The sequence below is a fragment of the Peromyscus californicus genome, unplaced genomic scaffold (assembly GCF_007827085.1).
Source record: "Peromyscus californicus insignis strain IS unplaced genomic scaffold, ASM782708v3 Scaffold_20__1_contigs__length_68692818, whole genome shotgun sequence".
NCBI lineage: Eukaryota > Metazoa > Chordata > Mammalia > Rodentia > Cricetidae > Peromyscus > Peromyscus californicus.
This window is the reverse complement of record NW_026294503.1, coordinates 26,875,597-26,896,723: the sequence shown is the minus strand read 5'-3', so window position 1 is coordinate 26,896,723 and position 21,127 is coordinate 26,875,597. Positions and strand designations below refer to the sequence as shown.

Genomic DNA, 21,127 nt, shown 5'->3' with positions numbered 1-21,127 from the left:
TGTCCCCGATGTGTAACGATAGCAGGATGGACACTGGCTAGAGTGGGAAGGTGGCCTGCGCCGGTGGTTCAGAGTCTTGCCTGGGTCCACACCTTCTGTTAAACCACCAGATCTGGGATGGTTTATTCGGCAGGGTTCTCCCCAGAGACCAAATCAAGAAGTGATAGGCAGGTGGGTAAGAAGGTAGGTAAGTATGCAGACAGACAGGGGATGCATTAGGGAACAGATTCACAAAATGATAAAGACCGATACGTTCTAATGTCAGTAGTGAAGGGACGGAGACACAGCTGCCACCCTCACCACACTGAGGAGTTACGTTAAGTTTTTAGGGACCTCAGCTCAGGCCAAACCAGGATTATGGCTCCCAAGCTGTGGAGGAGGAATTCAGGACTAGCTAGTACGGTCAAGAAAAGTAGACAATTTTATTGGAGATATATTTTTATTACTTTTTTATTTTCTGAGATTATAATATAATTACATAACTTCCCCCTTCCCTTTCTTCCCTCCAAACCTCCAATACCCCCCTCCTTGCTCTTTCAAATCTGTGGCCTTCCCTGCCCCGCCACTAACTGTTGTTACATGCAAATGCATGGAGATATTTTAATATAGACTTAAGCATGAGGGCTAAGAGAAAGAAAGGCACTCAGAAGAATGAGACATACCCAAGGGGAGAATATATGTTTCTCAAGGGAGAGTAGGGGAAATCAAGACATGCCCAAGTGTGAGTACTGTTAGGTCTCAAAGAAACTGGAATCTGTGGCTAACTGAGGTGTGTATTAGCTTATCAAGGCACCAGGCTCCAAGTGAGTACCTGTTACAAAAGTCCTGCCTCCTCAGCACTTCTCCCCTGACCCCCTACCCTAAACCTCCCACCACTGAGCTTCCCGTCCCTTCTTCCAGCTTCTCTGGTTCCTATACAGCTCAGCCATTTTGGCTACCTACACACCCTTGGTTCCTCTTTCTTGGCTTCTTTGCATCTCTCCTCTTCCCTCTCTCTTCCCTTCCTCTATCGCTCTCCTCCTCTCTCCCTTCACGGCCTAGTTCAGACTGGACCCTTCCAGATGCCTCTGGTTGCTCTCTCCCTCCTAGCTACAATAAAAACTTTCTCCTCAACCATACCTAGGAGTGGTCACGTCCTCATTTCCATGCAAGTGCCACTTGTCTAAGAAGGAGGAGCAATTGTCTTAGTGTTAGCCAATCGTACCCTCTCAGGTTACATACACTTCAAAAGGCTCCGAAGAACCTCCTTTTCTTATTCTCTCTCCCTTTTGATCAAAAGAGACAGATACATGAGGTGACTCCTCAGATGATGCCTTGGATGAGAGTCCAATTTGATAGGAGCTGCATAAGGAGACTGGCACATGTCCTTTTCTGGTGGGATTCATAGAAAAGTACACGCTCATGGCAGGGAGGGGCGAGGTGGGAGAAAGGCTGTAAGCAGTTGTTAATTGTGCTAGAATGTTTGCTTTGCTGCTAGCAAAGGCCTCAAATGGATTCTAGGAAGAAGGCATTATTTTTTTTTCTCGCCACATTTCATGTCCCTAAGGCTTCCCCTGCCTTTCAGTTCTGCCTCACCAAGACTAGTGGTATATAAGCTAAACCCCCGCAGTGGGGGTGGGGGTGGGGGTGGGGGGGTGGTATTGTGGTTTGGTCCAGCTCTAAAAGCCTCAGAATCTGTGAAGTCAATGTGATAGCCTGAACCCAAACCCTGAAGATGGGGATGGTGGATGGTAGTAGCTATGGTGTAAGGTTTAGAGACCAAAAGACCAGGGAACCTGAATCTGGTCTCTAATGGAAAAGATGAAGTTGGGGTGGGGGTGGGCGGGGGGGCAGAGAGAGAATATGAATCACCTTTGGCTGCCTTTGTGTTCCTCTGGCTCCCAACAAATATGATGATAGTCCCGACTCGGTCCACTTAGCCACATGCCCATCTTCTCTGAAGATACTCTCATAGAAAATTCTTCTAAAGTAACTTCTTTCTGGTTTTTCTAGTTGTTCCATAATACCGCCACAATGGCGAACAGCCAGAGTTAGCCATCACAGATGGGGATAAATTCCTTCTGGCCATTCATTTTTCTCAGCTGTAGAATGGTGTTTTCATTTCATTTCTGTGGCAGGGGCAAATACCTGACACAAAAGTCACATGAGGAAGGAGGGGGTTTATTTGGCTTACAATTCCAAGTCATAGTCCATCATTTGGGGGAAGTCCAGGCAGGAACTCAAGCAGCAAGCTGTATCAAATACACAGTCAGGACAAAAGGAAAGAAACATATCCTTGCTTTCCTGCTTACATCTAGCTGTGTCCTCACTTATATGTGTCCTGCCTAGGGTTAGTGCTGCCTACAAATGGCTGGGTCTTCCTATATCAGTTAATAATTGAAACAAAAGCCCTCAGACATGCCACAGGTCAACCTGATCTAGATAATTCTGCATTGACACTCTTTTCCCTGGTGTGTCAAGTGGATAATTAAAACTAACCAGCACATGTGGGAATTACATAATGACATGCCTGTCCTGTCGAGATGCAGGGAAATGAAACCAGACGACACAGTGTCAAACACAAAGTGAAATCCTGCAACAAGGCTTCTTTCTTCTTTTTTGCAGTTTAGCAGCTATGCGTAGAGCAGTTTAGGCTACTCTGATTTGCAAAAGCTACGTAAATACAGCTTTCATATTTACGCTTTTGATTTTATCTCTAAAAAGTCTTTGTCTGGCATCCTCAACTGATTTCCATAGCTTGGTTCTATACACTCACTAATCTATTACTTCAAAATTCCTACTGATCACCAAGTGCCACTTGGCGTGATCAAATGAGAGCCTTATAGCCAGGGCTGGATTTCAGTCCTCCTTCATATTAATTTGGTAACCTGATCAAAGCATTATAGCACATGGGTGCTAGGAACTCCTAGAACTCAGCTGCCACATTCTATCAGGCTGCTCTGTAGAACACAGACCCTCACCTTAGACCAAAGACAAGTCCTGGCTATTTGCAGTAAGAGATCTACCCCATCCCTCATTCAAATTACTCAAAAAACTATCGACCACTGCCCAACAGAACCAACTTCAGCAAAATCCTTTTTTGATGTTTATTCTTCATAAGTCATCGTCATTCTCCTCTTCTTCTTTCCTTCCATCCCTCCCTTCTTCTCCCTCTTTCTTCCATCCATTTTTTCCCTGCTTTCCATCCCCTTTCCTCTCTCCCTTTTCCTTCATTCTCTATTTTCCATCTTGAATTACATTTTATTGATAACTTTGTCCTGGTTCCACTGAACACTGCAGTTTGGCAAAAGTGATCAATATGCAAAAGTCAGTATGATTGTCTGAAGATAATCATATTCTCTACCCTGCCCCCTGACCCAGAGTAGACTATCAGGCTCATCCAAAGAAAGATTCATTTACACTGCATGTATTTATTAAGTCTTTAAAATGTGGAGGTCACTACACTGGAAGATGGGAGTGCAAATGTGGCATCTCATAGAGTAAGTAGGCTTCTAGATGGGCAAGCACTCCAATAGTAAGCAATATGCCTAGCCCAAGACTGGTTTCCTAGAGGGGAGAGTAACAAGGAGGCATAAGAACGTCAAACCCCTCCCACTGTGTGTTATGTAAGAGACAAGGGGCTGAGGAAGAGTGAGGTTGATAAGATGTTGGTGTGCCCAGTGCCTGGAGGGTTTGAGCTGAGGCAGAAAGAATGCAAAGCATCCAGTTTAGGAATGTGTAGGATTCAGGGCATCCCAGGTCCTGAAAAGAGTCTTGTCAAGGCCAGAGATAATCATGATCTTACTGTGAACAGAAAAGCCAGGCTTGGGGCAACTGGGCAGAGTAGGGAAACAGGAAACCAGGAGGAAATGAGGTTAGAAGGACAGGAAGATTAGACATGGCCGTTGACAGGGGCTGAGAAGATGACTCACCTAAGGATCAAAGAAGGACATGAAGTATGAACACAGAGCACCTCAGCTATACTAGTTGTAGCTACTGTCTGGGCTAAGGTGAGGCTCTGACTCAGAGGTAAGTCCACACCATGGCACTGCCTGGTGTCTAATTTGGGCTGTGCAAAATGTGTACACCAGTTGTGTGCCCATGGGCAAGCTACTTATATTGTTTCCCATTTTCTCATTTGTAAAATGAAGACATGGCAGTAACTGCTCCCCATGCAAAGACGCAGGATACATATGGAGCTCTTAGGGTACCAGGTACAGTAGCACTAAAAGTCACTAGCTGTTGTTACTTATCGCCACCTTTGAAGTATGAGCCTCAAGCTCACAAACTCAGAATCATTCTCTGTCAGGCCATTAAAGTGGTTCGCAGTAACTCAACTCACAGTCTGGTATAAACCAGACTGGCAGCTTGCTGATGGACAAGGACAGAAGGAGGGAAGGGAGGCAGAGAGGAAAGATAGAAGGGAGGGAGGAAACAGAGAGGAAGGGAGAAACGGAAAGAAAGAAGAAAGGGAATAAATTATCAGGTAATTTGCTGTCTCCATCAGTGTTTCCATATAGAAGCCAAATGCCACTCAGAGGGTCATTTAGTCACCAGGGAGTTAAGCATGCTCAATCATGCTAATGCTGAATGCCCTGACAGTGATAGGCAGCTTTAGGGAACTTATCCCAGTGGAAATTCCTCCTCACTTAACCACTTCTCCAGGTTCTCCAGGGTGCTCTCTGCTGTAGTAGGAAGTATATGATTTAGGTATTATTCTACAGAATGTGATGGTACTGAAGGTGGTGACTTTGGGGGGTGCTTGGGCTACGAGGATAGCTGTTGTAGAATATTATTTTACGGTGTGTTACTTTTGTTTATGTTGCATTTGTTTAACTCTGTGAAGCTGTGTTTACTGTGCCTGTCTAAAACACCTGATGGTCTAATAAAGAACTGAATGACCAATAGCAAGGCATGAGAAAGGACAGGCAGGGCTGGCAGGCAGAGAGAACATATAGAAGGAAAAGAAGAAGTAGCCAGAGAAGGAGGAGGACTCTAGTGGCCCAGCTACACAGCAAGCCACGGAGTCAGAGTAAGATTTACAGAAGTAAGAGAATGAGAAAAGCCCAGAGGCAAAAGGTAGATGGGATAATTTAAAGTTAAGGAAAGCTGGCAAGAAACAAGCCAAGCTAAGGCCAGGTATTCATAATTAAGTATAAGCTTCTGTGTGTGATTTATTTGGGAGCTGGGTGGCGCCCCCCCCCCCCAAAAAAGGGCAAAACCACCAATAACAGATGGCATCTTCACATATGAAATTAGTGCCATTGTACAAGACTCCGGACAGTTCTCTTGCCATTTATTTGCCTTAAGAAGTACAACCAGAAGACGGCAGTCTGCAACCCAGAAGACAGCCCTAACCTGAGCCCTGCCATGCTGGCTCCCTGTCCTACTTGGTTTTCTATTGCTGTGGTAAAACACCATGGCCAAAAGCAACTTTGGGGGGTAAGAGTTTACTTGGTTTATATATTCTGATCACAGTCTAACATAAAGAGAAATCAGTGCAGCAACTCAAGGCAGGAACCCGGAGGCAGGAACCAAAGCAGAGGCCATAGAGCAGTGGTTCTCAACCTTCCTAATGCTGCGACAGTTTAATGTAGTTCTTTATGTTGTGGTGACCCCCAACCTTAAAATTATTTCATTGCCACTTCATAACTATAATTTTATTACTGTTGTGAATCATAAATGTAGATATCTTCTATGTGGGATATTTTTGACCCCCAAAGGGGTTGCTGCAACCCACAGGTTGAGAACCACAGCCATAGAGGAGTGGCTTGAGCATCATGGCTTGCTCCGTTTGCTCTCTTATACAACCCAGGACTACCTGCTGAGGGGTGGCATCACCAACATCAAATTATTTCTCAAGAAAATGCCCAGTGGATTTGCCCACAGGCCAACCAAATGGAGGCATTTTCTCAGTTGAGGTCTCCTTTTCCCAGACGACCATAGCTTGTGCCAAGTAGACAAAAACAAACAACAGCAAAGCCAAACTAACCAGCACACATCCCATCTCAGATTTCCAAGACAGAACTGTGAAAGTGACTTTCTGTGTCTGTACCCCACCCACCAAACACACACACACACACACACACACACACACACGCGCACGCACGCACGCACGCACGCACACACACACACACGCGCGCGCGCGCGCGCGCACACACACACGCACACACACACACACACACACACGCACGCACTCACACGCGCACACACACACACATGCACGCGCGCGCACACACACACACACACACACACGCACATGCACGCACTCACGCACGCGCACACGTGCTTTTTCTTATCCAATGCTGTTATAAAGACCAGAACTGACTACAGCAGGTATTTTGGTACCTTTGGGACCTGATGCATTCTCTGTGTCACTGTTCTGCTAGGAAGGACAAGGTCAGCATCCTTCTCTGGAGTCTGAGGAGCAACGCCCTTGAAGACAGACGCAGGTGAGTAGTGAAAAAAGTGGGAGGAATGCAGTCCCGCACACAACGGCCACAGATGCAATCTCCATTTTTATAGCAGCCACATTTTCAAAGGGAAAAGAGGCAGATGATATTGATTTTGGTAATATATTCCGTGCTACCTAAAACCTAATTATCACCATTTCAACATGCAATAAATATACAAAGTAAAGTTTTGTGTTTTGTTTGGTTTGTTCTACTATATCCTAGAATTCACTGAGCACCATGCACCTAGGACACATTTCGAGTCAGATACCCGGTAGCCATACCTGACTGATGGATACCATGCCAAGTAGCACAAGGTTATATTTCTCAATGCACCTGAATTCAATTCAAAGACCCATCTGAAGTCCACATGTCTAGACTATTGTGCTGGTCACAATATAGGCACTTATTAAATTTTAGAATTGACATTCCTTTTGTAAATTGAAAAGAATTCATACCGTGAAGACTGCTGTGGAGATGAATAGAGATGGCCCATAAAAGTACTTTCAGTTATTCATTCAACTATAGTTTACTGAGCCTAACATATACCAAGAACTTTCCCAGGATTTTGGAGGTACCCCCGTAAACAAAACAAGGGCCAATAACTTTCAGAGCTTATAATATGTGAAAGATGACAACCAAAAAAAGTTAATAACTTATACAAGCTAGTAAAAGGAAACAAGTAAGTAAGCTAAGCAATACGCAACAGAGCAGAAAGGGAGCATGATTCTCCATTTCAACTGGGTATAAAAATACCCGAGGCTGGGTACTTAACGAAAAGAAAAGTTTGTTTACTCAGTTTGAGAGGAGGTAGACCATGGTACCCGCTTCTGCGTGGCCTGTGCCTCGTGGTAGATGACATCACAATAGCTGTGATATGCACAGGAGAGAGATCACATGATGAGACAGGAAGCCAAACAGAGATTTGGAGTTCAGGCCTGCTCTTTCCTAACAGCTTGCACTCTTGGGAATGAATCAGGAATCCAGAATCATCATAATTCCTTCCACTGGAAGTGCCACCGATGATCTAACCACCTCCGAGAGCTCCCTTTTCCAAGACACCACCACTTCAATACTCATGGTAATGACCAAGCCACAGACACAGGGGTCCTTGGGGGTACCTCTAAGTCACTGCAAGGCATAATAGCATGGATGGGAAGACATTGGGGTTTTTAAATATTCTCATCAGGCATGAGTATCAGGAAGCTGGCATCCTAATGAAGACTTAAAAGAGCATGATAAGATTTGCAAGGGCAAGTACTCCAGGCAGAAGGCATGGGCAAAGTTTAGGTTCTGAGAGACAAGTGTGCCCACCACCATGGGGAAGGGAGTAATGAAGGGCCATCTTGTCTTAAAGTAATGGGAAGAAAGCTAGTAGAAGAACCTTGGACACTATGGTAGGAACTCCCCACCCCTCTCCAAAGCAGATGCGGAGTCACATAAGGATTTTGAGCACAGAAATAACTTGGCTTCCCTCACAGTGGTGCAGGATCTCTGGCCCTGCTGGGTTGTGAATGATGGTAGGACAGTTACAGATCCATGGGATGCCTTCATCCTAGGTCTGGAAAAGTACACTGAGAAGGGTAGACAGGGATTGGTTCTGTAGATTGCTGAGCCCTCCTGTGTCCCACATGCTGGGCACCCTACCCTGAAGAGTGTCACACTGAACAAATGCTATCTTCTACTTTGTGTCACAGCCTGTCTCCTTGAAAGCATGAAGAATGCACAGGGAACGGGAGGTGGGGTGTGCTCTCTGAAGCCCCTGACTATTGACAGTCCCTCCTTTTTGAATAGCCCATCCTCCCTTTTGTACACAAGAAGTGCAGAATAACATTCTTGGAATTTAGATTTTTTTTTTCTAATCCTCACATTTGGATTTGCAGATATGCCAATATTTGGATTCGGAGAGCTGTAATTTAACCCAGTCTCTCCCCTGGAACTGCCTGGTGAAATGCATCTTTCATGAGGCTCCTGCAGGAGTCCAGCTACAAGCTCAGACTCCTGAGCACAAATCACACTTTCAGCAACATCGACAATATGATCACAGGGCCCCCTGAAGCAGTGGGTCTGCTGGAGGGGCCAGCTTCATCTCTTCTCTTTTAGAAACAGCCTGCTAGGAAGAGAAATACCTGGAGAGCAGGTGGGGTGGCTTGAGGTTCCAGCCCTCAGGTGCCGCTCCCAACCCCTTCTCAAGGGTCCTCATCCTTATCCCTGTCCATATGCAGAGTGGCCTTTGGCCAGCCTGCTGGAAAGAGTCTAGTCTGGTGATCTGCAGAACAATGAAACAGAAACTCTTGATTAGACAGTCTCTGGTGCTTCTCTCCTTACTCTGGGGGTTGTGTGGATGCTTAATGCTCCTATGCTGATTTTATATCCAAAGTCTGGCCGATTTGGAAGATAAAGGAACATAGTTGCTGGTCAGTAGTGCTCAAAGGTGAGGTAGGTGCAGCAGCTGTTACCTATGCCAGAGAATGAGACTTAAAAGCAAAAAAATCCCAGAGTGAGTGTTCAAAGCATGGACCCTTTGGTTGGATGACTCTGTCTCTGCCTCACAGAAGGCCTATTAAAAGTGAAGTCTCTGAATACCGGATTCTCCTGCTTTCTGTGCCTACTCTTTCCTATCCCTGCAACATGCCCAACTCAGCTCTCATGATAGCTCTTGGTTCATAGAAGACACTGACCAAAACAGCGAGGCACTCGAGATGACCACTGTCACCATTTGCTTTAGGCAAGAAATGTTCAGGACTAAAACCATGCAAGTCCCTGGCAAACCAAGAGAAGCTGGTCACTCAGATCTGCTGGTTTCAGGCCAAGCAAAGACACACAGGATGGAAGCACTCCAGCCCTACCCCAGCCTGCTTGATTCAGTGTAAAAACCAGCCTTGGAGGCAGCCAGGTTCATACCTGAATCTGACCTCTTCAGACCTCTTCCTAATAATGAGTAGAACTCATACTTCTTTTGGACTTAGCATGCCTACAGGGGGAGACATAAGCATCAGGACTGCATGGAGATTTAGTACAGTGAAGGCCACAGCAGTTGGTTATCCTTCTACTCCTTACACAAAATCATCGTCTGGCTTTTACATGGGTTGTGAACCATGGCCAGCATGCACATGACCTTTAGGATTTACAGGGTACTTATGCACATAGCTTTCCCGTGAACATCTGCAGTCAGACGGAGATCACCAGCCATACCAGAAAGGCTGGGAAACTGGGCCCAGCATGGAGAAGAGACAACTCTAACATCACACCCTTGCCAAACACAAGGAATGAAAAGTTATCGGCTCCACCCTGGCACTATTTGCTTTCCAAGATGTCCAGAATCTCTCAGGGAGGATGGGTAGAGATCTGATTGGGGGTTGAGATGTAGGGTGGTATAGAGGAAGCTGGTTTTCAGAAAACACTATTATATCTGTGAGCTTGAGGCCCAGCCTGAAGTCTAGACAGGCAGAAGTCTAGATTGCCTAACCAGCAGTTCACTGATTCCCTGTTCTGTAAATTCTTGGAGTCACGCTTTTCAACCCGATAGCTCTCCCTTCTTGCAGCGTCAGACTCTGGGCCTCGTGGGGTAGAAAGGTCAGTTCTCAGTTCATCCAGTGGCTTGGACAGGAACTCTGAGAGTGAGTCACTGGCATTCAATACAACTTGTTTTTATTTAATTTCTTCTTAGAGGAGGTGTGGAGAATATGGAATTTGGGTTACTGTGTTAAATGATTAAATTACAAAGTACTGCAGAAAACCAAAATGCAAATACAACAGCCACTAATGAGACGACTTTGCTGACTCCATTTCTGGCTCCTGAGGTTTGGTCTCATTCTCATGTCTGGGTCATCCACAAGACCTGCTTCCTTTGCTGTTCTACAGTCCAGAATGGCCAGAGGGACAAGCTGAGACCCTGGGCCTGCCTGTCTCTATCAGCATCTCCCAGACCTGTCTGCTGTGTACTCCAGGTTCAGCCTTGTTTTTCCCTCTTCCCTAAACACCCCAGCTCCATCTTACCTCTGGCTTTTGCTTTTGGTCTTCCTTCTGGAGAGGATACCAATGCCAACCCTTCTCATCCTGCATGTCTCAGTCCAAATTTCAGTTCCTGGGGGTCCTCTTTGACCATCTTTTGTAAAGTAGGTCACTTCCCTGTCACTCTCTCCTTCACTACAGCTATTCAATCCCAGGATGCTGTTTTACCTTCCTCACAGCCCTGATCTCAGGTACTTACTTTATATTCATCCTCTTATTTATCTCACGCCTCTTTGTCTTAGTTAGGGTGTCTATTGCTGTGAAGAGGCACCATGACCATAGCAACTCTTATAAAGGAAAACATTTAATTTGTGGGGGTGGCTTACAGTTCAGAGGTTTAGTCCATTATCATGATGGTGGGAAACATGGCAGCATATAGGCAGCCATGTTGCTGGAGAAGGAGCTGAGAGTTCTTACATCTCAACCCACAGGCAACAAGAAGTGATCTGAGACACTGGGCGAGGCTTGAGCATATATGAGACCTCAAAGCCCACCCCCCTAGTGACATACTTCCTCCAACAAGGCCACACCTACTCCAACAAAGCCATACCTCTTAATAGTGAGCTTTTAAGGGACAATTACATTAAACTACCATGAGACAAAAAAGCCACTGTAACTGATACACTATGAGCTGATAAAAGTAGACACTCCAATGTCTGTTAAATGTCATAGACTCTGTCTCTGTTTTAAAACAAGAGGTTAAAAAAGTAAAGCAGACATGTGTGATTTCCCATCTTCCCAGTTTGGGAGACAACATAGCCTCTCTAAAGCTTTCACTCTGAGAGGCCACTCAATGGTACTTACTCTTGATTTTAGAATTTTGGTAACCCAATTGTCTAAAACACCAATGGCAAGGCCTTTGTCATCCACCACCAATCCACAGGCTTTGAGATCCACTCTGCCCTGAGTCTCCTCTATTTCCTATTCCTGTACATCAAGTCACTGAGTCCTGAAGACTTATTCTTGCAGAGGACCAAAGTTCAGCACCAAAATCGGGTGGCTCACAAACAAACCCACATGCAAACTTACACACACATAAAATTAAAAATAATAAAAATAAATCTTAAAAACTAGAAATAAAAGAAAGACTATTAAATATTTAAATTAGAGTTAAGCCTGGTGACAGAGTCCTTGGGAGGCCAAGGCAGGAAGATTGAAAGTTCAAGGCCTGCCTTGGCTAGCTACATAAAGAATTCAATACCATCCTAGACAACTTAGTGTGACTGTGTGTCAAAGAGGAAAAATGAGAAGAAAGAGGGGGGAAAACAGTAGAATGCATTGTACATGCCTAGCATGTACAAGGGCCTAAGTTCAATCCTGGGTACCACAAATAATAAATAGATAAATAGTAAATGTAGGAGTTAGAAAACAATGGGAAATAGCATATAATCATGAGCTGAATTATACACAAGCAAGCGATAAGGTGTGAAGTGTATGTATGTGATATGGAAAAGGGGGGTCAGCAGAAAGATTTCTAGGGCCAGGGAGGAGCTCTCCGTAGGTGAGGTGACAGGTCAGGAGTGTAAACAGCCACAGAGGACACATTTGTAAGGCAGCCACTCAGCACTGCCTTAGCTCTGAAGCAGTGGTTCTCAACCTTCTTAATGCTGTGGCTCTTTAATACAGCTCCTCATGCTGTGGTGACCCCCAACCATTTTCACTGCTACTTCCTAACTGTAATTTTGCTCCTGTTATGAATCATAATGTAAATATCTGATATTCAGGATAGCTGATATGTGACCCCTGTGAAAGGGCCATCTGACCACCAATGGGGTCGTGACCCACAGGTTGAGAACTGCTGTGAGCCTCCTCAGCTCTAGCTCTTTGTTGCTTACCATTCTGGGTAATGGGTCCAATGGGTTTATATCTTTAGGTTTTTCCAATAAATCTGATAATTTCAATTTTTTATTAAATAATTATTTGAGATGAACAAAGTCTTTTTTTTGGAGCCTTTGTGTAACCTCTGACCCAGTGATCTAGGTGGCCAGAAGGAGGCTGAGTCCTAGACATTCATTACTTAAAAAAAAAAAAATCTACACCAGAGGCTGTTTGTCAAATGCTGACATCACATATTTTTTCCTTAGTGTCTGTGTGTGTGTGTGTGTGTGTGTGTGTGTGTGTGTGTGTGTGTGAGAGAGAGAGAGAGAGAGAGAGAGAGGGAGAGAGAGAGAGGGGGGGGGCGGGGATCAAACTCAGGGCTTCCCACATTCTAGGCAAGCACTCTATCATAGATCTATATCCATCCCTTAGGGAGTAATTCTTGCTCTATGGCAAATTTCCCCTCCGCCATCTTCTAAACACTTATTAACTGAATGACTACTAAGCAAGATGACATGATGTCTGTTACCTCTGAACTTTAGTGTTGGCCAGCTGAATAACTGAACCTCTACTGTGATAATAAGAGAAGGAGAGGCAAGGAAGTCCAGCTCTCGCACACATGAGGACTTGATCCCCGGGTGCTGACAGCAGTCTACTATGGAACTGTTCCCTCCCACAGATTCCATCCCCAGCCAACCCATCCAGTGTCATCCAGGGACAAACTGGCCCACAGGATCTGACCATAGGTTTCCCCATTCAACAGACAAGTTCTAAATGGAGCACTCGTCTCTCTGTGCGCACATGGTAGGAACAGTGGCCCCTGAAGCATGTTATGCCAAGGTCCAGGAACTGCTCTCCTAACCTCATACATCTGCAGTCAGTCAGAAAATATTGAAATGAAAGCTTCAGGATACACACCAATCTCTCTTTTTGGTCTAGCTCATACTGTGATCTTAGGCTTGCTGAAGGACTAACTTCCATCACAGCCCTGACAATATTGATTGTTCTGGCTTAAAGGTACATAAGTAGATTGATTTTAGTTTCCCCTCGCAAACTAAAAAGGATCATAGTAGTGTTAGTATTTTCCTGTTTCCACCGGTTGGTATACACTGAATGAATAAATAATAATGTTACTTGGAAAAATGTGGTCGATGGAACGCAAGGTGCAGGTCTTGAATTGCACTGTGAACTGGTTTCGATGCTTCCTACGCTTGTCCATTTTTAGTGGCACCATGGATTCTACACTGTCCATTCTGACCCATTGTTTGAAAAAAAAAAAAAAGATCACTTTAGTGGTTGAGGTCTGGGGTACAGAAATAAACCCAGCAGGGGGAAATGTGTCCTCTTGTGGAGGTTAATAAGCATCAGGGCTGTCACTTCCCTCTAAGTCAGGGGGAAGGAAATATATTCACCAGGGGCCTTTGCTAATTTGTTTCTAATTTAAGGACAATTAGGCAATTCTATACTCCCACCCAGCTTCTGCATGCTTTCTCTCTCTACTAGATAAAAAAGAAAAAGAAAAAAAAATCTGGAAACAAAGAAGTCTATGAAATTTTTGGCTTCATTTGAAGGGACACCTAGCAGTCACCACGGGCCCAGGGAGCCTGCCAATAACTGTTTTATACTGTTTCCTCTTTCTGGAAAAAAAAAAATTGTTTTCTACTGTCCCAAAGTATTACTTGTTCTGGAAACACGTCTTAGCTGAGATGTTCCTTGATCTGTTGCAGCACACAATCCTTTAGGTCATAAATGCGTTCTGTACAAGAAAAAAAGCAGTCCCTCCCTCTTTAGATACTTCATTCTAAGAAGAAATGGAAGGCGACGAGGAAGAAACACCAAATTCTGGCCTCTCGCATTTCTTTATTTCCAGGTGGCATTTAACTTCCAACTTCTCAGAACCCCAACAGGAAGGCAAGCCGCCTCAGGGCGGTGCAGGAAGCCGGCTCCCGCGGTGGGGAGACTATTTACCAGCGGGATTTAAACCCGCTACAGAGAGGGCGTGGCCATGGAAAGGCGGTGCAGCTCGGGTAGGCGGGGCGGGGGCGGGGCTCCGGGAGGCTAAGCCTAGTGCAAGAAAGACCTGAGCTCCCGGAGCCAGCGTCTGTCTCTTTAAATGCCAAGGGCTGCGCTCCCGCCCGGGAGCCCAGAGCCGGATCTACAATCCCGTCCCTCCCGCTCCGGCGCTTGTTGCTCGCCCGGCCGGAGCCGGAGCTGCGGACCCCGGGAAGCCCAGCTACCTCCTTCTGCTTTCGTCTTCGTGTTCCACCTTCCGGGAGATCTGCGTGAGGGCTTGTACAGCAGCGAGCGTGAACAGGCATTTCCCCCAGCCTCATCTTCAATTCTTGGGGCGCTACACAGCCGCGCGGGGCGGGAAGGGGAGAAATGCGTCCTTCCCGGCTGCCTAGCTTCGCCCCGGTCCGCGCTGGGAGAGGAGGCACTGCGGAGCCCACACCTGCAAACTCGTCCTAGAAGTCTCAGGGTGCGGCAGGGCGCCCCTCCCGGTCCCCCAGGGCTTCTACGTCTCCGCGAGTGAGTCGGCGCAGGTAATCCGAACCCCAGGGCAGGAGCGCGGGGGAGGAGCCGGCAAGCTGCAGCAAGGACTTGTCGCAGGTGAGCCAGGTGGGGTGGCTCACCTGCCACGGCCACGCCGCGGGAGCCTCTCTGGTTCCTAGAGGGTGCAGTCATTGTGGGGCGTCTAAAGGCTAGTTAGGACCCAGAGTGGGAGGGGAAGTTAGGAAAAGAGAAGGGAATTGGAATAAAGTTTCTGTTTCCTTCCCCCGCTCCTGCCCAAGGTTGGCAGGTAGGGCGCAGGCGGAAACTGTAGGCGCAGCTGATGCAATGGGCTTTGGACGGGGCCAGGTGATGGCTCGGGGTTGGGGAGAGCGGGAGTGGCCATATCTCCAGTAATCGTGACCTAAGAGGTGGAGAAACGCGAGGAAGCTCGCTTCCTAGACTCCCCCTAAAATGGCTCCAGGTGCTCGGCCCCCACCCGTTCTTTTTCCAGAACAAAACGTCTTTCCCTTGAGTGGCACCTACAAATACATTTTTTCCTCGCCTCCTTTTCCAACAGGTGGCTTTAGCCCCTGCCCCGGGACCAGTGCCAATGACTCTGCTGGTGGTTTCGCTTTCTCCTCTCGCAGTCCTGTGAACCAGCGGTCCACAGCGTGATGGGCAATCAGGTGGAGAAACTGACCCACCTAAGTTACAAGGAAGTTCCCACGGCCGACCCGACCGGCGTGGACCGAGACGATGGGCCCCGCATAGGAGTCTCTTATATTTTCTCCAACGACGACGAGGATGTGGAACCGCAGCCACCGCCCCAGGGGCCTGATGGCGGAACGTTGCCGGACTCCGGGGACCGGCCTCCCCTGCCCCCGCCGCAGCCCTATGACCCGCGGCAGCACGAGGTGGAATGCTCGGTGTTTTATCGGGACGAGTGCATCTATCAGAAAAGCTTCGCGCCGGGGTCGGCGGCGCTAAGCACCTACACACCCGAGAACCTGCTCAACAAGTGCAGTCCAGGCGACCTCGTGGAGTTTGTGTCTCAGGCGCAGTACCCACACTGGGCTGTCTATGTGGGCAATTTCCAGGTGGTGCATCTGCACCGGCTGGAGGTGAGCAACAGCTTCCTGACCGACGCAAGCCAAGGTCGGCGCGGCCGCGTGGTCAACGATCTGTATCGCTACAAGCCACTGAGTCCCAGCGCTGTGGTGCGCAACGCGCTGGCACACGTGGGCGCCAAGGAGCGGGAGCTCAGCTGGCGCAACTCGGAGAGCTTTGCCGCCTGGTGCCGCTATGGCAAACGTGAGTTCAAGATCGGTGGCGAGCTGCGCATCGGCAAGCAGCCCTACCGTTTGCAGATTCAGCTCTCGGCTCAGCGCAGCCACACTCTCGAGTTCCAGAGCCTGGAGGACTTGATCATGGAGAAGCGGCGCAACGACCAAATCGGACGCGCGGCGGTGCTGCAGGAGCTCGCCACGCACCTGCACCCGGCTGAGCCAGATGAGGGCGACAGCGATGCGACTCGGACTACACCGTCTCCCCTGCGCCCCCCTGCACCGGGCTCCGAGGAGGAGGATGGAGACTCGGTGGTGCACTGATACTTAACCTGGGCGCAGAGCTGCAAAAGGGAGCTGTTTGCAACGGCCGCGCCCCTTCCTCCCCACCCATACCCCCTTCATCTGGGCCCCATTTGATATTCTTGGGCCTTTTGGAAAACGCAGAGTTGGTGAAATGCACAGCCGACTTTGGACGGGGGAGGAGGAAGGGGACAGAGGGAGCAGGTAGGAGCACTTTGGCTGGTGGGTGGCCATGGGGAACATTTTCTTCCAGCCCCCTCAGTCTACCTTCCTTTCTGAGGTGAGGTAAAGTGTGAATTTGCTTGGAGTTTCAACTCTGACAGATCTGGGACCAAATTTAGCCCTTCCTATACAAGCAGACTTGGGGAATTTCAGAGCACCTATGCCCTGCATTAGGCCTCTCTGTCCCTTTCAGCTTGGAGGATGCAGGGTACAAAGGCCAGAGGGGGTTGGGGAGGCGCCGCCGCGGGGCAGCTGGAAGAGCTACTTATCTGCTTCCCCCACTGAGCTGTGCTTGGAATCATAGAGGCTGGAGTGATTTATTTTATGGGATTCCCGGGGCACAGGTCTGCTGAAACCACAAGATCTGGGAGCAGCAGACCGAAACCAAACAGCCCTGTATTAAGTGCAACAAATACTTTAGCAAACTCAGGCTACAGGCTACAAACAGACTCTACTACCTCCCTCCTCCCTATCCCCAAGTACCTCCTCTTGGGAAGCTGACTCTAAACAGAGTCTCTGCCTCACAACCCTTCCCCGTCCATCTCCACCCCCTTTTCCCCCTCCCCCACCCCGGTTACAAGTAAATCATTGTCAAGGGCCAGGCAGAGAAAGGATTCAATTAAGGTACCGTTCTGCTGCCTCTGTTTTTGGCCTGCCGCTGTGGACTCTTAGAGCTATGGCGGTGTTATCAAGGGAAGCAATAGCCCTTTGTGTCTCTGATCTAATTAAACCTGCTTGGCGTGTTCATCTGCAGGTCACAGATGGGGTTGGCTTGTGCCACCCCATAAAATATCCTCTAGGGAATCAGCCAGCGATGCCCTGGCAAGAATTAAATCTCTCCTATCCCCTTGCTGAATGGTGAGGGTAAGCCTGTACAGATAAAGCTGGACCCAGGGTTCTTTCTGCTTTTTTTTTTTTTTCTCTCTTCTTGGTCCGCTTTCCGCACCATGGCTTTGTTCTGCCTGGTGGTAAATCCTAGGTTTCAGACAGTTGCTGTGGTAGGTAGGGTTAGGGTTAGGTTCACTTTACCACCTATGATTGAAGTTTAATTCAAGGTGCAGAGTCTTGTTATATGGACCCAGTTTCTTTGTGACTTGGAGAACATCCCAACCGAGCCTTTTCTTGATTAAGAGTGGTGACATGAGTCCTACAGATTTTGATTATGGTCCCAAATATAGGTTGGTGATGGTGGAATGTGTCGTTTTGCTGACTGACAGGTAGCAATTGGGTCGGCTGCTGAACTTCTGTGCACTTTAGTACAAGGCTTTAAGATGTCGGCAGCCCTGTCCCCTGAACTGTGGGCGGGCCTTTGACTGCTGAATGCTTATGGGCTGCCTGTTAACTGCTCTCAAAGTTGAGCCTGGTTAAAGGCCTTTCCTGCCTTCCACACTCAGTCCTTGTACTGTAATTGGACAAGTAATTTGTGAACTAGATTTTAGCCGTTGGAACAGAATCTTACTTGAGTGCCCTGAAGCCGTGGCCATTGTTGGGCTTCTTGCCTGGGGAATCACACTTTTTTTAGACATAAAAGTTGAAATCCGCCAGGCGGTGGTGGCGCACGCCTTTAATCCCAGCACTTGGGAGGCAGAGCCAGGTGGATCTCTGTGAGTTCGAGGCCAGCCTGGGCTACCAAGTGAGTTCCAGGAAAGGCGCAAAGCTACACAAGGAAACCCTGTCTCGAAAAACCAAAAAAAAAAAAAAAAAAAAAAAAAAAAAGTTGAAATCCTATTTTTTTTTAAAGCCTAGATCTTCATAGTACCTCAGCATGATACTTTTTCATTATAAAGGCATTAAATGCATTTTCTGCTTTCATGGTGATTACCAAACAAGTCCTTGTTCCTTTGAATGTTGAAGATGAGCTGTACACCAGCCTTGGTTTGGGACATTGGAGGAGAATCAGTTTCTAATTGGGAATGTAGATCTGATTTCTGTGTACATGAGTACACAGCTATGTATTTATATGGTCTTGTTCTTGGAACAGCAGAGCAAGATAAACACAAGCGATGACATTTAGGAAAACCTATGTCTAACAGATTGGGGTTAGTGAAAATGGAAATTGATGCCCACTGTGTGGACGACAGGAGAGGAAGAATCAGAACAGCTGTTACCAGCAGCTCTGGAATAGCAAACCATTCCTGCTCTCCATCCCAGCCTTTTTCATCACCACCCCCGCCCCCCAAAAAAGAAAGTCTCTTCACGCTCAGTGTAGCAGGTGATTTGTATTAGCCATAGAGTGCCCCCAAAGGAAGAACTCAAAAGATCCACCCTACCGGTAGCATTCTTACTTCTTGGAAATAAATCTTTTCCAGGTGATATTTTCTGGAATGTGCTGTCAGCAATTCAACTGGGTACCAATGGTGGCAAATATGGAATACTTAGGAAGAACTCTCCCCTTGGAAGTTTCCTTAGGGGGTAGAAGGGTTTTAGCAATGGTTCTTAACCTCTGTGTGTGTGTCATCAAGACCCTTTGGGGCACATACGAGATATCCTGTATATCAGATATTTACATTATGATTCATAGCAAAATTACAGTTATGAAGTGGCAATGAAGTAATTGGATGGTTGGGGGTCATTACAACATGAAAAATTGTGTGAAAGGGTCTCAGCGTTAGGAAGGTTGAGAACCACTGATTTGAAGTAAAGTAACATGGACTTAGGGCTCTAAGAAGAGTGTTGTATCATCTCTTGGTTTTTAAGATAGTAGTGTTGCGGGGGGAAAAAAACTTTTTTTTTTTTATTTTAATGTCCTGGCAATGACTATGTCTGGCACTTTAGAAAATAAAAGAATATTTAATAATTTTTGTTTCTCCTTAGGAATAAGACATAGAACTATTTTGTACTGTGAATTATGGACGCTCTTTGAAGGAAAGAAATATTGATTCCAATGTTCTTCCGAAGCTCTGGATGGGGGATAAGCAGGACCCTGTGGAACACATACTAAAAGAAACCAGACAAATTCTATTTTCTTACCCGAGCAAATATTTTATTGAGACTGCTTATGTATGTCCAAGGAGCCTACAACTTCAGCTACACAACTTTTTCTATGGGGAGAACTGGGATTTTGTAGCTTTTATTCCACGTTTAATTAAACATGACTTTGTAGCAGGAAAATGTCTAGCAGAAGACTTTATTGCAGATCTTGAAGAAGATTTTTAGTTTTTATGAAAATGGTTTCAGTGGTTAAAGCCCCTCAAAGCTTTGGCGCTTCTGAGCCTCATGGCGCCATTGGACAAAAACAACCACATGAAAACATATTTTTTGGAAGCAAAACTTTAATTTTATATGACATATATATACTATGGAAAGCTAAGAAAATTTAAGGACTACTTGTTTTTCTTTTTTCTTAAAATGGGATCCACTGTGTTGAAGACTCTTGATATTATGTGCTTGTCTAGCCATTTAAAAAAAAACAAATTAAAATAAAATTGAACATGATCATAGTCATCCAATGGATTTGTTTGGAAAGTTAGATTTTATTTGTGAATTGTTTAAAAAATCAGGATAATGATCAATTTGACTGTTTTATTCATCTTTTCCTTATGCCGTTTTGTTCTTGGTTATAAATCTGTGGCCTGTGAAGAATTACCCATCAGGATACATACTCCACATGCATTTTATTTCCCAGCAAATTGTAGAAACTTTAATTTTGTTGGAGGTTGTATGTTAAATCAATTTTCTTTCACCACTTCTTGAGGAGGAGGTTCTAGTTTGAAATTGTATCATTTCCTTCAAAATGAAGGGCAGTACTTAGTTAAATAAAAGATTGATGACATCTTTTAAGCCATTTCCTCTTCACTCTGTCTTATTAAAATAAAAGCTGTCAAGTTCTTTTGAAAAATGTTATGAGGGTTCCCAATAAACCATCTATTATTAGAGCTCATTGCATTCATCTCTCCACATATACACCTTCTCTTTTGACATTTTTGATCGTAAGTCAAGCTACTCAGCTTACTGTAATATGTGTATGTCATCCTTTCGTTGTTCAGAGAATAGTTTGGTGGATTCACTTAGTGACCCAAACTCTTGTATTTACCACGTGGTAATTAACTACCCATTGCTTTATGCTGTCGTGGCAAGTGTCTTGTGACCACACATCTTCAATACACAGTTTTCAGAAACAACAGGAATGTTGCCAGAAGATGTACTTATGGAGTCTACAGTGGGAAGGTCTGTGTTCAGCAACTGGTTTGAACTTTGGGTGGTTTCCCAGCCTCAGGTAAAGCACCATGCTTATCACATGACACTGTTATCATGCCAACAGATACAGGTGTGTGTAGTTGGGAGAACAAATGTGACATCTAATAAGGTACCTTGAAGGCCCACCAGCACTCCCCAGGACTGCCTCTGAAACTGCCACCACAGTCTCCAGAGGTTCAAATCCAGGCTGAGAATTTTATGTAACAAAGTTGAGTGACGTTACAAGGAGCCCAAGCAAGCAGGAGGTCATTGCTACTGTAATCTCAGAGTTCTCATTACACAAGACACTTTAGGGAGGGGAGCCTAATGTGGAATTTCACTAATTCCTTGGTAGTCTTGGTGGACGCTGCTGTTCCTCCTTTTTCT

The 21,127-nt window shown here is 46.2% G+C and overlaps 2 protein-coding genes across 3 annotated transcripts in view; both read left to right on the top strand.

Moving 5' to 3' along the window:
- LOC128117216 (alpha-1B-glycoprotein-like) overlaps positions 1–14,294 on the top strand; it is a 108,961-nt gene extending 94,667 nt beyond the window's left edge. The window contains exons 8-9 of the mRNA XM_052749207.1: positions 7,387–7,512; positions 14,160–14,294. Coding sequence (XP_052605167.1) covers positions 7,387–7,512; positions 14,160–14,294 — 261 coding nt within the window. The remainder of the gene's footprint in view (positions 1–7,386; positions 7,513–14,159) is intronic.
- Positions 14,174–20,348, top strand: Lratd2 (LRAT domain containing 2). Of its 2 annotated transcripts, XR_008220501.1 has the most exons (3): positions 14,174–14,873; positions 15,334–16,546; positions 19,379–20,348. XR_008220501.1 is itself a non-coding variant. In XM_052747886.1 (2 exons), the coding sequence occupies exon 2, from the start codon at positions 15,431–15,433 to the stop codon at positions 16,361–16,363; it is 933 nt and encodes a 310-aa protein (XP_052603846.1). In that variant the 5' UTR covers positions 14,174–14,806; positions 15,334–15,430; the 3' UTR covers positions 16,364–20,348. The 2 variants fall into 2 exon arrangements, 1 of the variants encoding a protein (XP_052603846.1); XM_052747886.1 differs by having other exon boundaries at positions 14,174–14,806; positions 15,334–20,348.
- Positions 20,349–21,127: the final 779 nt, after the last annotated feature.

What these genes read in the sequence shown, in the direction of transcription:
- Lratd2 (XM_052747886.1), top strand. Translation starts at nt 15,431, where the DNA reads ATGGGCAATCAGGTGGAGAAACTGACCCACCTAAGTTACAAGGAAGTT.